Source organism: Temnothorax americanus, unplaced genomic scaffold (assembly GCF_048541705.1).
Source record: "Temnothorax americanus isolate GAGA-0224 unplaced genomic scaffold, ASM4854170v1 Scaffold29, whole genome shotgun sequence".
NCBI classification, from domain to species: domain Eukaryota; kingdom Metazoa; phylum Arthropoda; class Insecta; order Hymenoptera; family Formicidae; genus Temnothorax; species Temnothorax americanus.
The window spans coordinates 670,909-688,861 of NW_027509432.1; the positions used below are offsets into that span (position 1 = coordinate 670,909).

At 34.0% G+C, this 17,953-nt stretch overlaps 1 protein-coding gene across 2 annotated transcripts in view; it reads right to left on the reverse strand.

Annotated features, from left to right (window-relative positions):
- Positions 1-17,953, reverse strand: part of Cpx (synaptic transmission protein complexin) — a 127,723-nt gene that overhangs the window by 37,240 nt on the left and 72,530 nt on the right. The window contains exon 1 of one of the 2 annotated variants that reach the window (XM_077410390.1): positions 1,457-1,661. The exons of the other annotated variant lie outside the window; for it this stretch is intronic. Within the exon in view, the coding sequence (XP_077266516.1) occupies positions 1,457-1,469 (13 nt within the window). The 5' untranslated portion in view covers positions 1,470-1,661. Of the gene's footprint in view, positions 1-1,456; positions 1,662-17,953 lie in introns of those variants that run through there. 2 annotated transcript variants of the gene reach the window in all.

Sequence of the window (17,953 nt, forward strand, 5' to 3'; positions counted from 1 at the left end):
AAAGTGCTATTAGAAATTTTTTATTTTTAAAGAGGAATTTATTCATCCATGAAAGCTAATAAAAATGTATAATTGAGAAAAAAGTATTTGCCACTGCTACGACTTGAATCAGAAGCAAGTTCTTTCATTAAAAAATGAGAATCTTCTTGACTATGAGAATATTTTAAAATTTTTGGCTAGTTTTTTTAAACAAAATAAGCTTATATAGATAATAAAACTTTATTTTTTACCTAATAAAACGGATTTTTTATATATCAAAAATATGTATATTAAATCAGATAAGGAAAGTTACTAAAGGCATAAAAAAATATAAAGCGTATCTGAAAATTTAAGTCTAAGAATTTAAATTAAAATACGTAAAGAATTTAAAAATCAAATGCTGTAATATTTCCTTTTTCACAAAAACTGATCCCCTATTCTTGTAAAAACTAAACGTTGTGATATCTTTTTCACAAAAGCGAAGACTAGGATGGTATGGAGTAATACATCAAAGTTTTTACAAAAAACGAGACACAACACAACTGACACAAGTGAATAAACGATCCACAAGACATTCTTTTTTATTTTCTACACAAACACATATGTATTTTGTTCAAACTGATTTGTTTCAACTGACTCCAATATTTTTAATACAAACGCACACATTAAATAGATTCAATAAATATAACAATACAGTTGTCAGAGATACTAGCACTGCGAACACATGCTTATTTATTTGTCGATGGACTAAAATATGTCTTTTTTATTTAAATTGCTCGACTGGTTGTCTATGCTGATTTAATTTAAAATTTTTTATTATTTATTGTTTTAGTAAATAAAACCAGTGATTTCAAAAATTAAAATTTTACACTTAATTTTATTGTATTTTAAGCAAAATTAATTTCACAAATTTCATATATACTATAGGTATATATTTAAAAGAATTTTATTGAAAAAAATAAAAAATAGATCCAAAAATTTTTGACAAACTTTGAAAAAATAAGTTTAATAAACACTGCTATCTTTATTTTCCAACTACAATGAGTTAATTTGTTAATGCAGATGTAAAGCAAAGTCTCAAACATAAATCACGTAATATCTTTTTGTCTAATAGATTGCTTGTTTCGGAGAGAAAAAGAGAAAAAGAGAGGAGAAAAAGAGAGATAGAGAGAAAGAGAGAGTAGTAAAAAGAATTAAAAAGAAATGTAATAGAATCACCAATCCAATGATTTTGAAATTTTTCCTTTCAGCCACAATACCTTAATCCTTTGATGCAGATGAAGTCTCACGATTAAGAAAGGGTCGAAGACAGTCCCGCCGACACTCGCGAGTTAAATCGTGCGGCCGCGATGAAACATGATTCGTAAAATTTTCTTTTCCCCGAGGGAACGGATCGATTTCGACAATCGGAGCATATCGAACAAACGAGATCAATAAGCAGTTAAGTAGTGCATGCTTGGTTTTGAATAGGACATACCCAGTATGTCCATGATTGAGTCCCGTGATGACCTGCACTCGTGATAGTGGCGACAGTAGTACTGGTGCCGTAACGGTCAGACTTCGCCACGGAGACTACCACCACCACCACTACCACCGCAACCTCTGTCTGCCCCACCAACCTCTACAGGGTGCGCACCCCCCACTACTCGGGATGGGCGTGCTTGCCGGCGCGTGGAGGGGCTGGAGGGGAGCTAGAAAAATGTTCGGTTCCTCTCTAGAGGTACCGTTGGTTCCCTTCTACCCCTATCTGCCGCGCAATATTTTTGCCGTCCCTATAACCGACATGATCGGCCTTCCTATAGAATAGGATGGGACGGAATGCGACACCGACACCTCTCGATATGGAGAACGAAGAATGGAATGTCGGTGGTGAGCGACGTCGAGCTTGTACAGCCAGTTAAGCGGCTCGACTGGGTCACGGGGAATAAAGTGATAAAATAACGCGTGCAGTGTGCCGGACAAAGCTGTAAAATACAGATTTATTTTGTGTGTAACGAATGCTTTCTCAGACTATGACAACACAGTGGTGAAAAATAAAATCTCGTAAAAATGGCCAAGTACAATTACAAAGGAATAATCCTTATAAAGGGGAAAAATGATGACGCATGCTCTACTGTTTATATGACAGTGTCATCTAAATGTGATATATAAGTGCTTGTTGAACTAAATAAAAATTTCATTGACATTCTGACCGATATTTAAATTCGAAAGCTTTAAGTGTGTTTCTAACAGTGAAAAGATTAAAATTGAAATAAAAAAGATATATAGACGAATAAAGATCTTGTTTTGTAAATATTGGTTTATAACGAATTTTACAAATATGCCCTGACTCGTTTTTCTCCCGAAACAATTATTTCAAAGAATTAAAAAAAATAGATTTGTGTGAAAGTCTTTTATCACTAATTGTGTCAACTTTTTCACACAAATCAGTCAAGAATTAAATAAGTTTTATTTGTTAAGCTTCCAATAAGCAATATATTAGCAGTACTAGTAATTTGCCCGCAGATTCGAACAGATTGCGGTAGATAGCCATCAACTGCGTCTGCATTAAGCTCGTGTTCTAGTGGCAGAATCTGTCGACATAATTTGACAGCACACTGCCAGCAGAAACCGAGCAGAATCTATCATTTCGTAATCATTTAAATGATGTGTTCCATTTAAATGATAGATTCGGTTTCTGTCGTCATAATCTTTAAGTAAATTTTGTTATGTTTCTACATTATGTCGACAAAATTTGTAGTAGGCACTTTGCAAAATCTGTTTTTGATAGATCTGACTGTCTGGACTATACACATAAATGTTCAAGAGGATAGAAGAAAGTTTTTGAAGTTGATACATATATGATTCGAAATAATAAAATAGGCAAATGAATATATATGTATACATAAAACATTTAATACAAAGTCCTCAAAGTTTCTAAGTTACAGAATATAACAGTTTATGAACACCATATAAGTAGGTTAGCAGAGGAATGGCTGATAACTTAGTGTTGTGAGGGATTAAATTGTCGCGTTACACTGTTCAGTATTATTGTATTCTTTGTTTGTAGCCGAGAAGAAGCGAGTGAATTGTCTACCTTGTATAAATATTTGCAAACGAAACTTCTAAGAACTACAGTGATAAATATGGCAGTAGTACTTAAGCTGCTTCAGGACTATGAAACAATGTGGAACATGAACAGAAGAAATAAAAATAGCCAAAGAATAAGCTTCGTTTCTTTTTGTAATTTTACTAGATATTTAAATAATCAAATGGTTAGTAAAAATTTATTTTAAATTTTTCAATCATCGAATATGAAAATTTAAATGTTTTTCTTCCTTTTGCATTTAATTTACAAATATGAAACAATAATAGAAGCGTCAACTTCATTTTTTATACATCACTAGATATTTTATAACTTCATTAAATGTTCTAAATAATTAATAAATCTTTAAATTTTTCAATAATTAAGTAGGACGTACGATTTCCAAGTTTCTTTACTCATGTATATGCAGATATTATTTGGGGATCGGACAGAACAATTTTAGTATTCTCGTCCAATTTTAAACTCTTTTAGGTAATTTAGGATTTGGTCCCACTCTGACCTATCGTGCCCAAGGTATGACAGATGTTCACCAACGATATCTCGCAAATCGACCTCCGGTTAATGGGTCCGTAGGTCGCAGACCCTATTAACTACTACCCGCGAGTAAACCCAATAAATTATATCGCTCATTAAGTGCGCCCTACACGTGGGAATATTCCTTAATGGCTTTCCGCCTTCACTCGGAATACTTGCGTGCAAATGATTCGCGCTTTGCTAATTGCAATTTCTCCCTTCTACAAAAATGATGTATTCTTGCTTCCATCTCTTCGTGGAATAATATAAGTGTAATATATTTACACATTTAATGTTAAAATTTTAGAAATTATCAAAAATAATGTAAATTTTTGTGTTTCTAAAAGCATCTCAAGCTGTGCTTTAAATTATAAAGAGAATTGAAATGTACTTGGAAAATTTATCCGCAGGATATTCTATAACTATGATACAACTAAGAAGAATAATGATTATATGTAGATATAAAAAATGTAATCAAATTCACAATAAAATTTTTTCGTACAAAAGCTACGTTTTTGAGAAAATTAATTTAAAAAATTGAATAAATGTCTTATCTTTCCATTTATGCTATCAGTTACAACCTTGTATTGGCTCAAAAAGACTTGGAAAAGTCACCTTTTATCTTGTTTCTTTTGTACAATGTAATATCTATGCTTTTAGCCAATTGCAACCGGGAGAAAGGAAAAGTCATCCTTTCTCCATAGGAAACGATCCTTAACAAAGGTCCCACTATCGTTTACTTCCTTTTACGCGTTTACGTATCGTTCGTACTTGCTGCCACCCTGCTTGACTATCGGCTTGATAAATATGGGCGGCTGTTGAATAATGCAACGGGCGCTCCGGCAGTAAACAAGTAACGCAACACCGCGGGTTACTGATTCGCCTAAATCACTCTGACCGACCTTCTCGCTCGCTTATGCGACTCGCCGCCACATTTTCCACAAGCTATCTGGCTTGATACATGTGTTTTGTAATGCGAGCATGTTTTGCAAGACACAGATAATTCGCAGAATAAAGAATCTCGATTTAAAAAAAAAAAGAGAGAAAAGAGAAAATTATAAGTAATTGTAATTGTGAAAGAAAACAAACATTTAAAGACAGTAACTTAATATAACTATTAAGAAACCAACTTTTTTTTTCAAGATCCACAATTACACATCTATCTAATATTAATATTAATCATTAACTCGTATATCGGTCTGTCGAAGCATTATTCAATTCAGGAAATTGACAAACAAAATTTTTGTAAGAATGGATACAAAGAAATTGAAAGAGTAAAATAATCTAATGAATAAATCGCGGTACTTCAGCTAATAACGATGAAAAGTACGGACACGCGATTTGTGTGTTTGGTGCAGGTTATTCCGTTAGTAGCGTTTAAGCACGCCTTGATGGCTTCAATCACGTCAAATGCGTTGCGTTTGATTGCGTTCGAGCATTCCGACATATGCACGTGGCTTTATATACACACACGTGTGCTGGTATAACAGTGGAACATGCGGAGATTTGGTCAGACGCGCGCGAACGCTTTAGGGAAGCAATTTCAACTAAATATTTAGAAACTTGTTTAAAGAAAGAAAGAAATACAAAATTGATTATTTATGCAGAAGGGATATTTTTCATAAAGAAAGTTAACCTCCGTATATATATAAATTTTGATACGGAGCAGAATATAGATGTGATGATAATGGAAAAAATTATCTTGATTAATAAGAAAATTATTAATAGTAATATAAAACATCGAGGTAACAACATTAATAAAACTCCATCAAGATGCCATGCGTACATAAATTTCTGTAGCTCGAGCATTCTGTAGCGCGATTTACGCAATAAAGCGCAATATTTCAGCGCTTCTTTATAATCATTCATAATTCTTAATTAAAAAATATATGAGTTTTTCAAAATAATTAAACAAAAATATTTTAAAAAATATTTAAAAAAATAAGTAATCTTGTAATTTACAAAATAAATTAGCAATGGCACAAACCGCTGGAATGACAAATCCATCAAATTTTTCCAATTTTGTGGGATAATTCGATTAGATAACTCAATTGTCATATATTTACTTATTTACGTAATTGCAATAAATTTCGTTAAAATCGATGAAAGAAATCTGTCTTTTGCGATAATTATCAGGATTGAGAATTAAATCCAAATTTTAAAGACTAGGAAGTTGCATTTTGTAAAATAAAATGTTCCAAATTTTTTGCCTTTTTTCATTAATATTGTTCCAACGTATACTTATTCCATATTAATACTCAGCGAGAGTTCACGTAGCTTAGCTCCCGTCTGGTATTCATATCTTTGCACACCATCACTGAAGGAAGGAAGGTAGGCAATCTCCGAGGGAGGAATCTCGAGTCGGCAGGCTTTCGCGCTATAAAGTTGTTCTTCAAGTATTCCTATATCGCCCACACCGTTGGTATGCCAATATAGTGCTCGCCCTTTGTCACCCCCCTCATTCCCGAGAGCGTGCTCTCGTCGACCACTCTCGTCACATCCCTTGCCGTGCTGCCATATTCCCTCATCGACCAGCAGAACGTCCCCTGACCCTCTGCATACTCCGTTTCGCACACAGCGGTATGTTCGCATGCCAGGGATATAATGATTGGCAGCGGACTGTCTGCAGTCCGACCACGACTATGTTCCCTTCTCACCCACAGTACAATGTTTGTATGAGTAAATTAAGTTCGACAAATTAAGAATTGGACAATTAGTTAATACGGTATGTTATTCTTTCATTTTTTACATAATTAATGTTATATGATTATTTCCATCCTTCTCAAATCTTTATTTACGTAAAAAGAAACTCGATTAATCGCCAAGTATATTAGTGAATGACATAAATGCACCATAATATGAAAACAAACGAAGTTTGTTGTATGTACGTGAGGCACACTGTGAAGACAGCTTAATTTAACTCGCAAAATATCATATCATATAATGGCAGATTCTTAATTCTCAATAAAATAATAAAACATTTTTAATTTTTGGTTGTATGTTGACAGGAAACACAGCAATTATTTTTTAAGAAAATTCTGCGACTTTCGTAAATTCGCGTTGTTATCGGTATTAATAATGGCGAATTAGCGGGCAACAACGATCTATGCGACGTGGCAACGAGCTTAAGTTAAACGCATGGTTGCTGATAAGGCTCGTCGTAACGGGTACTGGAAGCCAGCAGCGTCGCCTGTGCTATGAGAATGTATACTCTGCAATTCACGCCTCGAGACATATATACGCCCCTTCGTTTGATTGTAAAATAATGACGTCACTATGTCTTTCGATCGTATATAAAAGAAATATTGTATCGTCGATTTTATCCTGTCTGTATTTTTACTTTAAACAGCTATTGCTCACGTTGATGTTACTGTTAACATCGTATATGCTGTAAATTATATATTATTAATAATTCAATCTTTTTACATAACGTATAGCGTCTCTCTCTCTCTCTCTCTCTCTCTCTCTCTCTCTCTCTTTCTGATTTTTTATTCAAAAAATCTATAAATTATAAAAATTTGAATTATATTATTATTTATAATGAAATTATAAAAAGTAGAATATTAGCTGTCAATGTCATGTAAGTTAATTTATGTGCTGGCGCACAGCATCCATTCGCTTGTGGTTTTCGCAGGGCTGTAGAGAGGCGACAGGTTTTGACGTTAATACGATGCGGCCGCCCGCACGCGAGATTGACACATTCTGTAGGCTTAATCGGCTTCTCTATGCCGCCATTAATAGCGCTTGATCTAATCGTTAATCCGCATTGTACGTTTTTTGCGCGACTACTAATTCTCCCGAAAGCTATTTGTTCTATTGACGTCTAAATAGCAGCGGCCAAGTAATTTCACGTTTAGGATTAGTCGAACTATACACCTCTTGCCTCGCCTGCAAGTTTCTCCAACTACTTCCAGTCAGGATCATCTTTAAGGAGGGCACTATCATCCGTCTAATTACCGTTGCTTCTCTTTTTCTCGCTTCCAACTCATTCGCTCTTCTCTGCCGTATCCTCCTTCGTCATTCACTCTGAACTTTTGCGTCTTCAATTCCCTCCTTTTGTACTTCGAAGGAAGTTTTCCCCCTTTTGTACTTTGATACTTTCCTACTAACGTAGCCCAGTCAAATGCACGTCTTGTTCAAATAAATTGCCATTTTAATTTTATTTCGTTCATCGTTTTGTAAATGAAAAATGAATTAGATTAAATACAGATTATAAATAAAACCGTATATTTTTTCTTATCAAACGAACAAATCGTAAGAACTAAAATAAACAAAATGTTTATATCGAAATGCAAAAATTTAAAACAAAGATGTATAACAAATTTGTGATATTTTATACCAAGGCCTCGTTAAATGAAATTCAATCAATCACTCACAAACCAGCTTAAGAAGATTTAAGGAACATCTATGTATTCTATATGTATATCTCTATGTGTATACTATATCTCTTTGACAAACATGTATCTCATGAAAAAAATTTAGACAGACTGTTTTAGGATGCAACAATTAAAACCATTTATAAAAAAATTGATCGATCTAACAAATGAATAATTGCAGTTATATTACGCTGAGAGAATAAGCATTTATAATAAAATATATGAAAGTGTAAATAAGTGTAAGACAGGAAGTAAAAGAGCGAGATTCAGTGGGAACGACTGGATAGAAGGATCGCGTTGCGCCGCGCGTAAAGTTAATAACGGCTCAAGCGCTTGAGAATAGAAACCACGAATAGTCCACTCACGTGCGTGCGAGTAAGGCTACCACCCGGCTGTAAATCAGCCTTAAACCTGGCTGGGCAGCTTACAATCAAATGTACTTAGCTAGCCTTACCCGAAGCGGACGGATAAAGTGGCGAAAGACGAAAATGGAATATATCTACGATCATAAAGCACACATACCTACCACCTAACTTTTCTCGCCTCCGTCCCTCCTATTCCATTCTTATTCCCTTACGCTATCGCAGCTTTTACTTCCAGAAATCACATTCGTAATGCGTCGTCAAAGAGAATTTCTCGCAGGATTCCAATGGAATCGCCTTTAAATATGCATCCATACATCAGAATTCTATAGGTGAAGCACTCCTCTTGTCACGCGCTTTTGGCCCAATATCGAAAAGCATATTGTCTGCATCGTTAAAGTATATCCGTACTTGCATGTATTTAAATTCTCAATCATATTTCACAGCAATGTGCGCTGTAAAAAAAAATAGAATAGGAAATATAAAGGAAAGCATTACCCAGAGACAAATTGATGAAAATTGGAAAGAAGCAGTTAATTTTTTAGTTTATAACAAAAACAGTATTAAACATTTTAAAAGGCTCTATAATTTAATAAATTGACAAATATTTATAAATAGAATTATTTTGAAAGTCCTTTGATAGATTGAAAATCTGAAGCTATTACAATTTTAACTAGTTTCATCCAGAGATTAAAATGTCTCTTAAATTCAAAAATTCGAATTTTTTGTTGGATATTTCGTTTTTTTCCTTTCTCTTCTCTCATACGCTTTGTACCGATCGTTCAGTAATAATAATTGCTTAAAAGGCCTCAAAGCTATTATCGTGTAGAAAGTTAATAGGATTAGCTTCCCAACATTGTCTCTAAATTGTCATATGTTTTCTCGGCAGAAGATTTCGAAATTATCGCGTTAGTAATGGGGATTAGGAATGGCCGTTTTGAGGGTTGTACCAACTTAGATAGAATACGTTGACTGGTACGGTTTCAAGGGGACCCAGATTAGAAAGGTCTAATTGCTACTTAATCTACCAGTGAATATATATCGTTATCAGCCCGCATGCGCTCGATCTACAAATCTACACAAAGCAAATCTCGATGTAAACACGATACGCAGTCCTTTGGAGCAAGATAATGTCGACCATCGATCTAATACAAGAAGAAATTAACCATCCACACAAAAGCATCTTCTGTGTATATCATACGACACATATTGTATAATATTTATCCAATAATTCCTGAGATGGAAACTGGAATTTTATTACCCGGAGAAGCAGCGTTAAACACATATATAGAGAGAACTTACGCTTAATCTTCATTTTGAAAAGATTTTCCCGCGGCTAATGTCGAAAGCATCGCGTTTTCCGTGCATTACAGTAGAAATTAAGCCATATAACACCATACCCATATTTTTCGTGCTCTTTCTACTTCCACGCAGGACGTTATGCAAAGTTCCTGCTAGGATTCCTTTATCACTTTTCCTTCTAACGACTCTTTCTTCGCAAATCTTTTCGCCGCATCGCCATTTTTAAGGAAACTATTTCCATATCTTTCTCACCCATCTCTTCCTCCGCGCGTCCGTTGTCTTTCTATTTTGTCCATAACGGTATGGACGATCCGTTTTTGCGATATCACGTATCGCCAAGTTCCTTCCGACTACTTATTCTCGCACGTTTACATATATGATAATAGTTGTACAGGAGAAAAGTGTAATAAATATAGAACAAGATTTACATTTTATTCTACAAATTTTTTTCAACTTGATTAAATTTATTTTAAATAATTGTTTAATTATATCTCATAACAATATTTATGCATAAACATTATGCATGAATTATAATCATATTCATAAATAACAGGTCAATATTATTTACAACTGTTACGGTTGGAAAGCAAATTTGAATACATCTGCCAATTGTTTGTGTGAATTTATGCGCGTCATCGAGCTGTCATCATTAATTGATTAATGATTAATTAATCAATTCTTTTTCGAGTAAATATAAACATACGGAAAATCTCTCTTCCTTTTTGGATTAATATTATGAAAAAAAGTACGTCAACTGCAACCAAATCATATATTTCTTTCAATAATAAGGAGTCTAGAAGTATATATGCTCAGGATATTTTGTAGAGATCTGTGACATCACCCTTAAGCACTCATCACGCAAAACAATACATTTATCTTTTCAACAATGATGTCATAACAATGTGACGAACAAAAAACTCTGTGGATAAAAATGACAGAGGCCAATCAACATCTGACGATAGCTCCTGCGATCCGAGGGACGTTATCGCACAAAGCCCGTTTGCCAAGTCGTGAAGAAAGATGGATAGTTTTCATCGTCCCGGTCCATAAATTCTCGTGAGAGAATCCCGCGCGGCGATAAAGAAAGAGAAAAGGAGATACCATAGGGAACTGCCATTTTCTTTTGATCCGTGAAAGAAATTGGAGAAATATTCATTTCATATATGTTTTATTACAGAGGTACGTGCGCGAGGAATTGAATAAGTTGACAATAAGATCAGGTACTAATTATAATTATAATTAATTGTAATCGAGGCAAAATTTGTAGAAAACACTTTGCAAAATCTGATGGTTTTCAACTACCCGAGCTACCCGAGTTATCTGAGAATTCTGATGAGCCTGTATAATGAGCGCAATCTTGACCTTATGTCGGATTACGACCCGAAAACTCGGACGATAAAGGGGCGCGTCGCTAGAAGCCCGGGTAACCTCGATTTACAAAGTACGTAGCGGGGGTGTGGAAGCGAAGGATAGATTTTGGCCGGATGCCAACAACGGCACTGCGGATATCGATGGTGACACTGCGCGATGGTGGGGCTTCGCTCGTTCGTTCGATTGCACGCACCCACCAGAATCTATACCAGCCCAGAATAACTAGTTCGTTTAGATAATTATTTATATTATAATAATAATATTGTTATCTCTACTTTCTGGCTGTTATGCTAAAGTTAATAACCTATATATATATAATAATATTGTTATCATATATAGATCGCTATTTATGTATACACACAGAATATCATAAAGGGTTGAAGCATAAAAACAATAGACAGAAAAATTAACGAGAAACTGAGTACTAAAAATGCATACAATTTTTCATTTTATTTATATTCAAAATGCGCTGTGCATCTCATGCGATCGGCTTATAGTCGCGCAATGAGATAAGAATAGAAAGTTGATCTAGGAGAAAGTGGAAAAAGGAGCTCAATCAGCTGATCGCAACGATATAACAACAAAATGAATATGACGAAGCCTCGCGGACCAACTAGAAAGGCTTTTGTCTTATCCTCACGTACCAGAACCCAGCGTAAACATAATAACAAATCTTCCACTCACTTGGAGGCGATATAAACCTCAGCAATGGACATTAACGTTGTCGGCAACGTCACAACGTCGTGTCGCTACATTTGCTCCTCAAGTCTAGTTAACGCATTATGGCTCTTTGTGTGCGTTGCGCGCGCGTAGTCGTCACGTATATTGTGAACGATGCGTTTTGTTATGGCGATATTAAGGCGCTTTCGTTCATTCCTGCGGAAACGCGATAGCTTATGCGACAGCCCATGTGGATATACGCCACTTATACGCGTCCACACGCTTGACTGGGCGAACCGAACGATAAATTATATTTTCTGGACCGCCACGATAGTCGATGTGTTCGATTGGCTGATCATACGCCCGTCACTCTGATTCTCTTCTCGCCAGATTTCCTCTTTGACGCAGGTCGATTTCGGCGTGAAAATTTTATTTACTTCCTTCACAGCGGTTTTTTCCTTTTCAATCTTTCGATATGTTTCAAATATAATCCACTCCAGTTTATAAATATATTCTATAGCAGCGTGATAAAAATTACGCTTTAGTTTAATTTGCTCAATTGCATTTCAGTTTTTTCTTCATTTTTACTCGATATCAATGTTTTTAAATATAACGAAATGCTATGCCATTTTCGTTTATCATTAAATTTGTTTCAATTTTATATTATTTTGACACTTATGCGATTATTTTGTTAGACACTTGAAAAATTATTTAAAAACATGTTCCATCGAGTGTAACAAGTATATTGACAAAATCATAATAACTTTGTCCAAAGTTTGATGTAATTACAATAATTACAATTATATAAAATAAGATATTACATTATGGCCTTTTAATCCGATTAGGTTCATATGAATAAGGTAGCATTACCGCAAGAGTTCTATTGACTACTCGGATTCTATTCTCGTGGATGCTCTTGCACTTGACGCATAACGAGGCCGTTAATCCCATTGCGGAAACTTTGCCGGAATTTCTCAATGAAAGAAATATATCTACTCGCGAGATAAAGCCATCGAATCGGACATTAATTTGCAGAGGAATTGAAAGCGATGGCTCGCTATCTCACACTTTTTCTCTCACACTTCCTTCCCTTCACTTCACTCCCTTTCGTGCTCATACATTTCACTAGAAATCCATTTAACCTGATAAAGGATAACTCTCCTTTGATAAAATGAGGAAGAGGAGAAAGCGCGAATAGAAAAATAAAAATGGTGGGTTAAACAAAAGAAAGGAAACAAACAAATAGTTAGAATAATAATAAGAAAAAGTTTGTATTTACGCTCGATATTCACTCTATTTCTGCGACAACTCCATAAATTCTTCAAAGATAAAAAATTTTACTCCATAACTAAATCTAAGTAAACTTTAGCTTAATAAAATCTTATACTTAAAAAAATTTGGTGTTAAAAAAAATATATAAAATAAATTTTTTAAAAATAAGAATATATATATATATATATATATATATATATATATATGATGTGATGATATTTAATAAATAAAAATTGATCTAAAGTTCTGCAAAAAATCCACAGACCAGGGAAAATGCAGTAGATACGGAATATTGTGTTAATATTGAAAGAATTAGGGAACGGAAATATAATACATGATTCCGACGAAAGACGGTCCAAAATGGCAATGAAATATAGGCGAACAGAGATATTTTTGCAAGTTAAATAACCAAGGACTTCTCTACGAATTGGTTCTGAATTTTATTGGTTCGCAATTTGTGCGCGACAAAGGGGTTACTCAGCTACTACGAACCTGGCCTTTAAATGGTAATTACGAGAGATCCTCTTCCTCCGGCTTCTCCTCGTTTTCGCTATCGGAGGAAACGATTTTGTAAAATTAAATGTATTCTTCGCACTTACGCGTTCGAACGCTTCGAGAAATTACCGATTTCGCCATCACCTGATGGCAAAGGCATTTAACTAAATCGCAAGAATGCATCTTGGAAAAGAGACTGGCAGTTATTACTTATAAAAAAAATTATAGTTCGATATATTCAATATGCGCATGAATATTTACAGGTGAGAATTTTCAGATAACGGAATTTTACAGAAGCAACAAAAAATTCAATTTCAAGAAAAATTATAAACTTTAGCAAACTTCAAAACTATGCAGAAACATCATTAAATAGTAGAGAAGGGTTTCTTTATCTCGTTTGTTATCACATCTTAAATATTTCTTCATTTCATATTTCAAATAGAGATTTGCTTAATTATTTGATGTTAGATTCTTTTTCAATAAAAATAATAAGTATAAATAGAGTCGAATTTTCTTTAATTGAATAACTATGCACTAGTGCTCTTTCAACGATACAAAAAAGCTATGAATAACCGATTTAAAAAGTCGTCAATAAACATCGTACACAATACATAGTAATATATATTGTATAATATTTTTTGAATATCAAGAGAAAAAGAGAGAGATTTACGATATTTGAAATAACAATATTTAGTTAGCATTTCGAAATTTAATGTTATAAAGGTATATTTGTACATATACGTGTGTTGGAGAAGAGGGGAGAGAATCTATATCTATATATAAATAATAAAGGCAATAATCTCAAATGTTGCATGATTCCGATGCGTTACACAATTAGATATGTACTAGATTACATATAGTAATTTATATATTTTTCAAAGGTTGGAAAACTTTTGCTATTCTATAACTTCATAATTGAAATAATTCCACATCTCTAAAGAATTGAAGATAGGTACGAAACAGTTATTTGAAATAAGCATGTAGCACTGGTAATTAATGATCATTATTGTCATCAAGATAATGCATTAATTAACGGAATTGCCGTCTTCAGATTGTCGTCGAATCCTCGAAATACAATTGCAAATATTAGCGCTTCATGCGCTTGTAATCTAATAAAGTACGTCCGCCGCGTCGCGCCGCGCGGTGCCGTTGAGTTCGGAATATGAGATTTAAACTCGATGTAATGTTTGCCTTGTTTCTGGGTCAGCAATGCGATACGTTGATGAACGGATTAACCAAGGATAAAGTTGAAGTTACCGCAATGTGCGTAAATTTTACCGAAATAAACCGCATTCCCTCCCGGAAACAACAACTTTTTGAAACTAATATATTGTCCAACACAAAATATTCGATACGAAGGGTATTTCGTTGCAATGTCAAAAATCCATACACGATACATGATAACGTAAATACATTGTAGCCACACAAGTGGTTTTCAACATAAATATTATCTGACGTATTAAAGTTAAAAATTACTTGCATGATGAAACATTATAGCAGCAATGAGTCATTAATAATATTACTATAGATTAAGTTAGACAAATTATAAATCATGCTAAAAGTTATCTCAAAAAATTGACACTTAAGAAATAATAAATAAATGCACCGCCGCTCTTCAATTTTATGCGTTATTCCGCAAAATGAACATTATGATATGATTGTTGTGTGAGAGAGAGAAAGAGTTAAATTTTAAATATCTCAATATTATATATATTAAAAATTATTATATATGTATATATATATAATATTATATATATATATATATATATATATAATATTATATATATTATATTTTAAAAGAGCCAATATTATCATTTCGTACATTATTTTACAGTGTTTTTCTTCTGTGATTGATTTTGTAATAAAATGTTTGATGATCGTTGTTATTTAATATACATATAAGTCGCGATAATATAAAAGTGTAGATATTTGACGTTAAAAATATATATCTTCATAACCTTTTTAAATACACCTTTTTATTATGCATGTAACATTTAAAACAATTTTATTAATATTGTCTTTGCTGTATGATCACACGTCAAAGGAAATTGAAATAATTGAATCCTCGTGTTTTCCTCCGATTATTTTCTTTATTCTATGGAGATTCTTAGGGACGTAATTTTAGATTTTTTTCCACAAAAAAGAACTTAAAATAAATGTATAAACTACGGAATAGTGATGGTTCGAGATCATGTGCCATACGGTGGTTGAAATCAGCATAATTCACTAGAAAGATTTTTTAAATCTCTCTTTCTCTCTCTCTCTCTCCCCCCTCTATATCCCTTTAAATCGATTCTCACAGTTACCATATCCATGAGTAATTTCACTGCAACTATACTCCATTTCTCCATTATTCTCCAATGTAATAACGTAACTGTATTATACGTATGATGTAATAATGCGCGGAGTAATAATCACGTTGATAGCACATAATATTTCTAATATGGTGCCAATATATATGAGTTATCTCGAAAATATTTTATATAGCATTTTTATTGTGTTTAATTGAATAAAAATCTACATCTAAATTTTATTCTCAATAAGGTTAAATTAATTCTTTCAAACTATAATACGCTTTTTTCTACAGCAAAATTCATTTTAAGAATTAATTACGAAAGCATTTAATGTTCAAAAATGAAAAACTATCGTGAACCAAATCAATTTTCATTTGTGGAAAATCAACTGCAGAAATTTAAAGAAAAAATATATTTTTATTCGGAATTTTTTATGTGCACGATACTCAATGTGGTTTCTGTTAGTTTTTAATTTAGCTACATTTTCGAAAACGATTGAATTGTTTACGCTTTTATTCGAGTTTTTCACGTTCACGATACAAACGTTCATTTTTCGCTATTGAGAATTTCTCATTCCGTTTCCGCGCCCAGTTTTACTCGTATGTGTTTTTTTCTAACCGACAAGCCCGATGTTGTTCAGTTAAGTATCGAAAGATATTTATTGGAAAGCTATATTTCGGATTATCGAACGGCGAAAGACGATTTTATCTGATAAATAACAATTATTTGACTAGTAAATCAATATTTATGTTCATGGGATCAAGAAGAAGATGAAGCAGCGATATCGTCTCGAATCAATATGAATATGATGAAATCTTATAACTACATTTACGCAACCATATGGTGGATCTTCAAGGGAATGTCTTTGACGATTCGCGATTTCAATTTTTCGAGATTCGCCCTGAAGGAAGAGGAAAATCTAACAGAAAGCGAGAAAAATACGCTACGTTTTCAGGCAATACTCACGCGCGTATTTTTCTGGAATTTCCCCGTCGGCGAAACACTGGCGATCTCTTTTCATTTTCCCATTTTTGCATGAACATCCTCGGTAGCACGGAACCTCGCTACTCGTGCTCGTTATGCCCGTATCACACTAGCGATTGGCGATTGCGTCTACGTTTGCGTTTACGTCTTTTGACCAATCAGAAAGTAGCTGCTGGCGATTGCGATTCGCGATTTCCGTTCCGATTGGTCAAAAGACGTAGACGCAAACGTAAACGCAATCGCCAATCGCCTAGTGTGATACGGGCATTAACAAATTCCTGTTTCACCGAATACACAAAATTCTTCACGCGAGGATAAAGAATGTGACGATCTTATCTTGTCCGAGATTTATTTTTAAATTTTCACTCTATTTTTATATTTATATAATAGAGAGAATTTTTATATTATATTTGTACGTCAGTAAATTATATTTACTACAAGATTTCTAGGACTAAACTCTCCTTCCAGTTCTTCTTTATCTAATTATTAAGCTCGCTTCCTAATTGAATCAAGATTGTTACAATGCTTCTCTCTCTCACTTCGTTCCTCATTCGCGCGCGCGCGCGCGCGCTAGCGAGAGCTCGTAAATGTATTTATCGAGGACGATGTTGAAGACAATTCTCCTCATTGGATACCAGTTAAATCACGTTTCCATCAGTGAGAACAATGCACCTCACGGCGCTCTTAACAATAAGGAACGAATTGAGCGCGAAGACGCGACGTTTCGCTACGGACAAAACATTTCCCATCTCTTGATTGGATATTTCATGAACAGAAACGACTAATTAGCTACCGTGGCGTTTGCCGATGATTCTCCGTGAAGATCACAGAGAAATGAACCTTATCCGGATCTAGGTTTCGCATCAAGTTAAATCCATTATGAGAGAGGTAGTCAGTCTGAGAAGGTTAACTCCGGTCAGGATCGGGTGATCTCTGTGTGAACTTGCGTCTGACTGAGTTAAGATCCATTCATACGGTTTAGCTTTAGATAAACTAAGTAAACTAGGACAGAGATTATTATGGAGATAGTGAAAACATCGTGTAGCACGAACGTGTCGTTCTCCATTAATTCCAAAATTTTCCCGTATTGATAACTTTATCTATATCGCTTTAGCATTGATGTCTGTTTCATCTATTTTATAAAACGAAGTATATAAAATAAAGCAAAATTTTAATAATTAAAACTATCCAAAAGGACCACAGTTTCATTTAATTAATTTAATTAATTTAATTAATTTCAAAGATGACTCAATTAAAGAT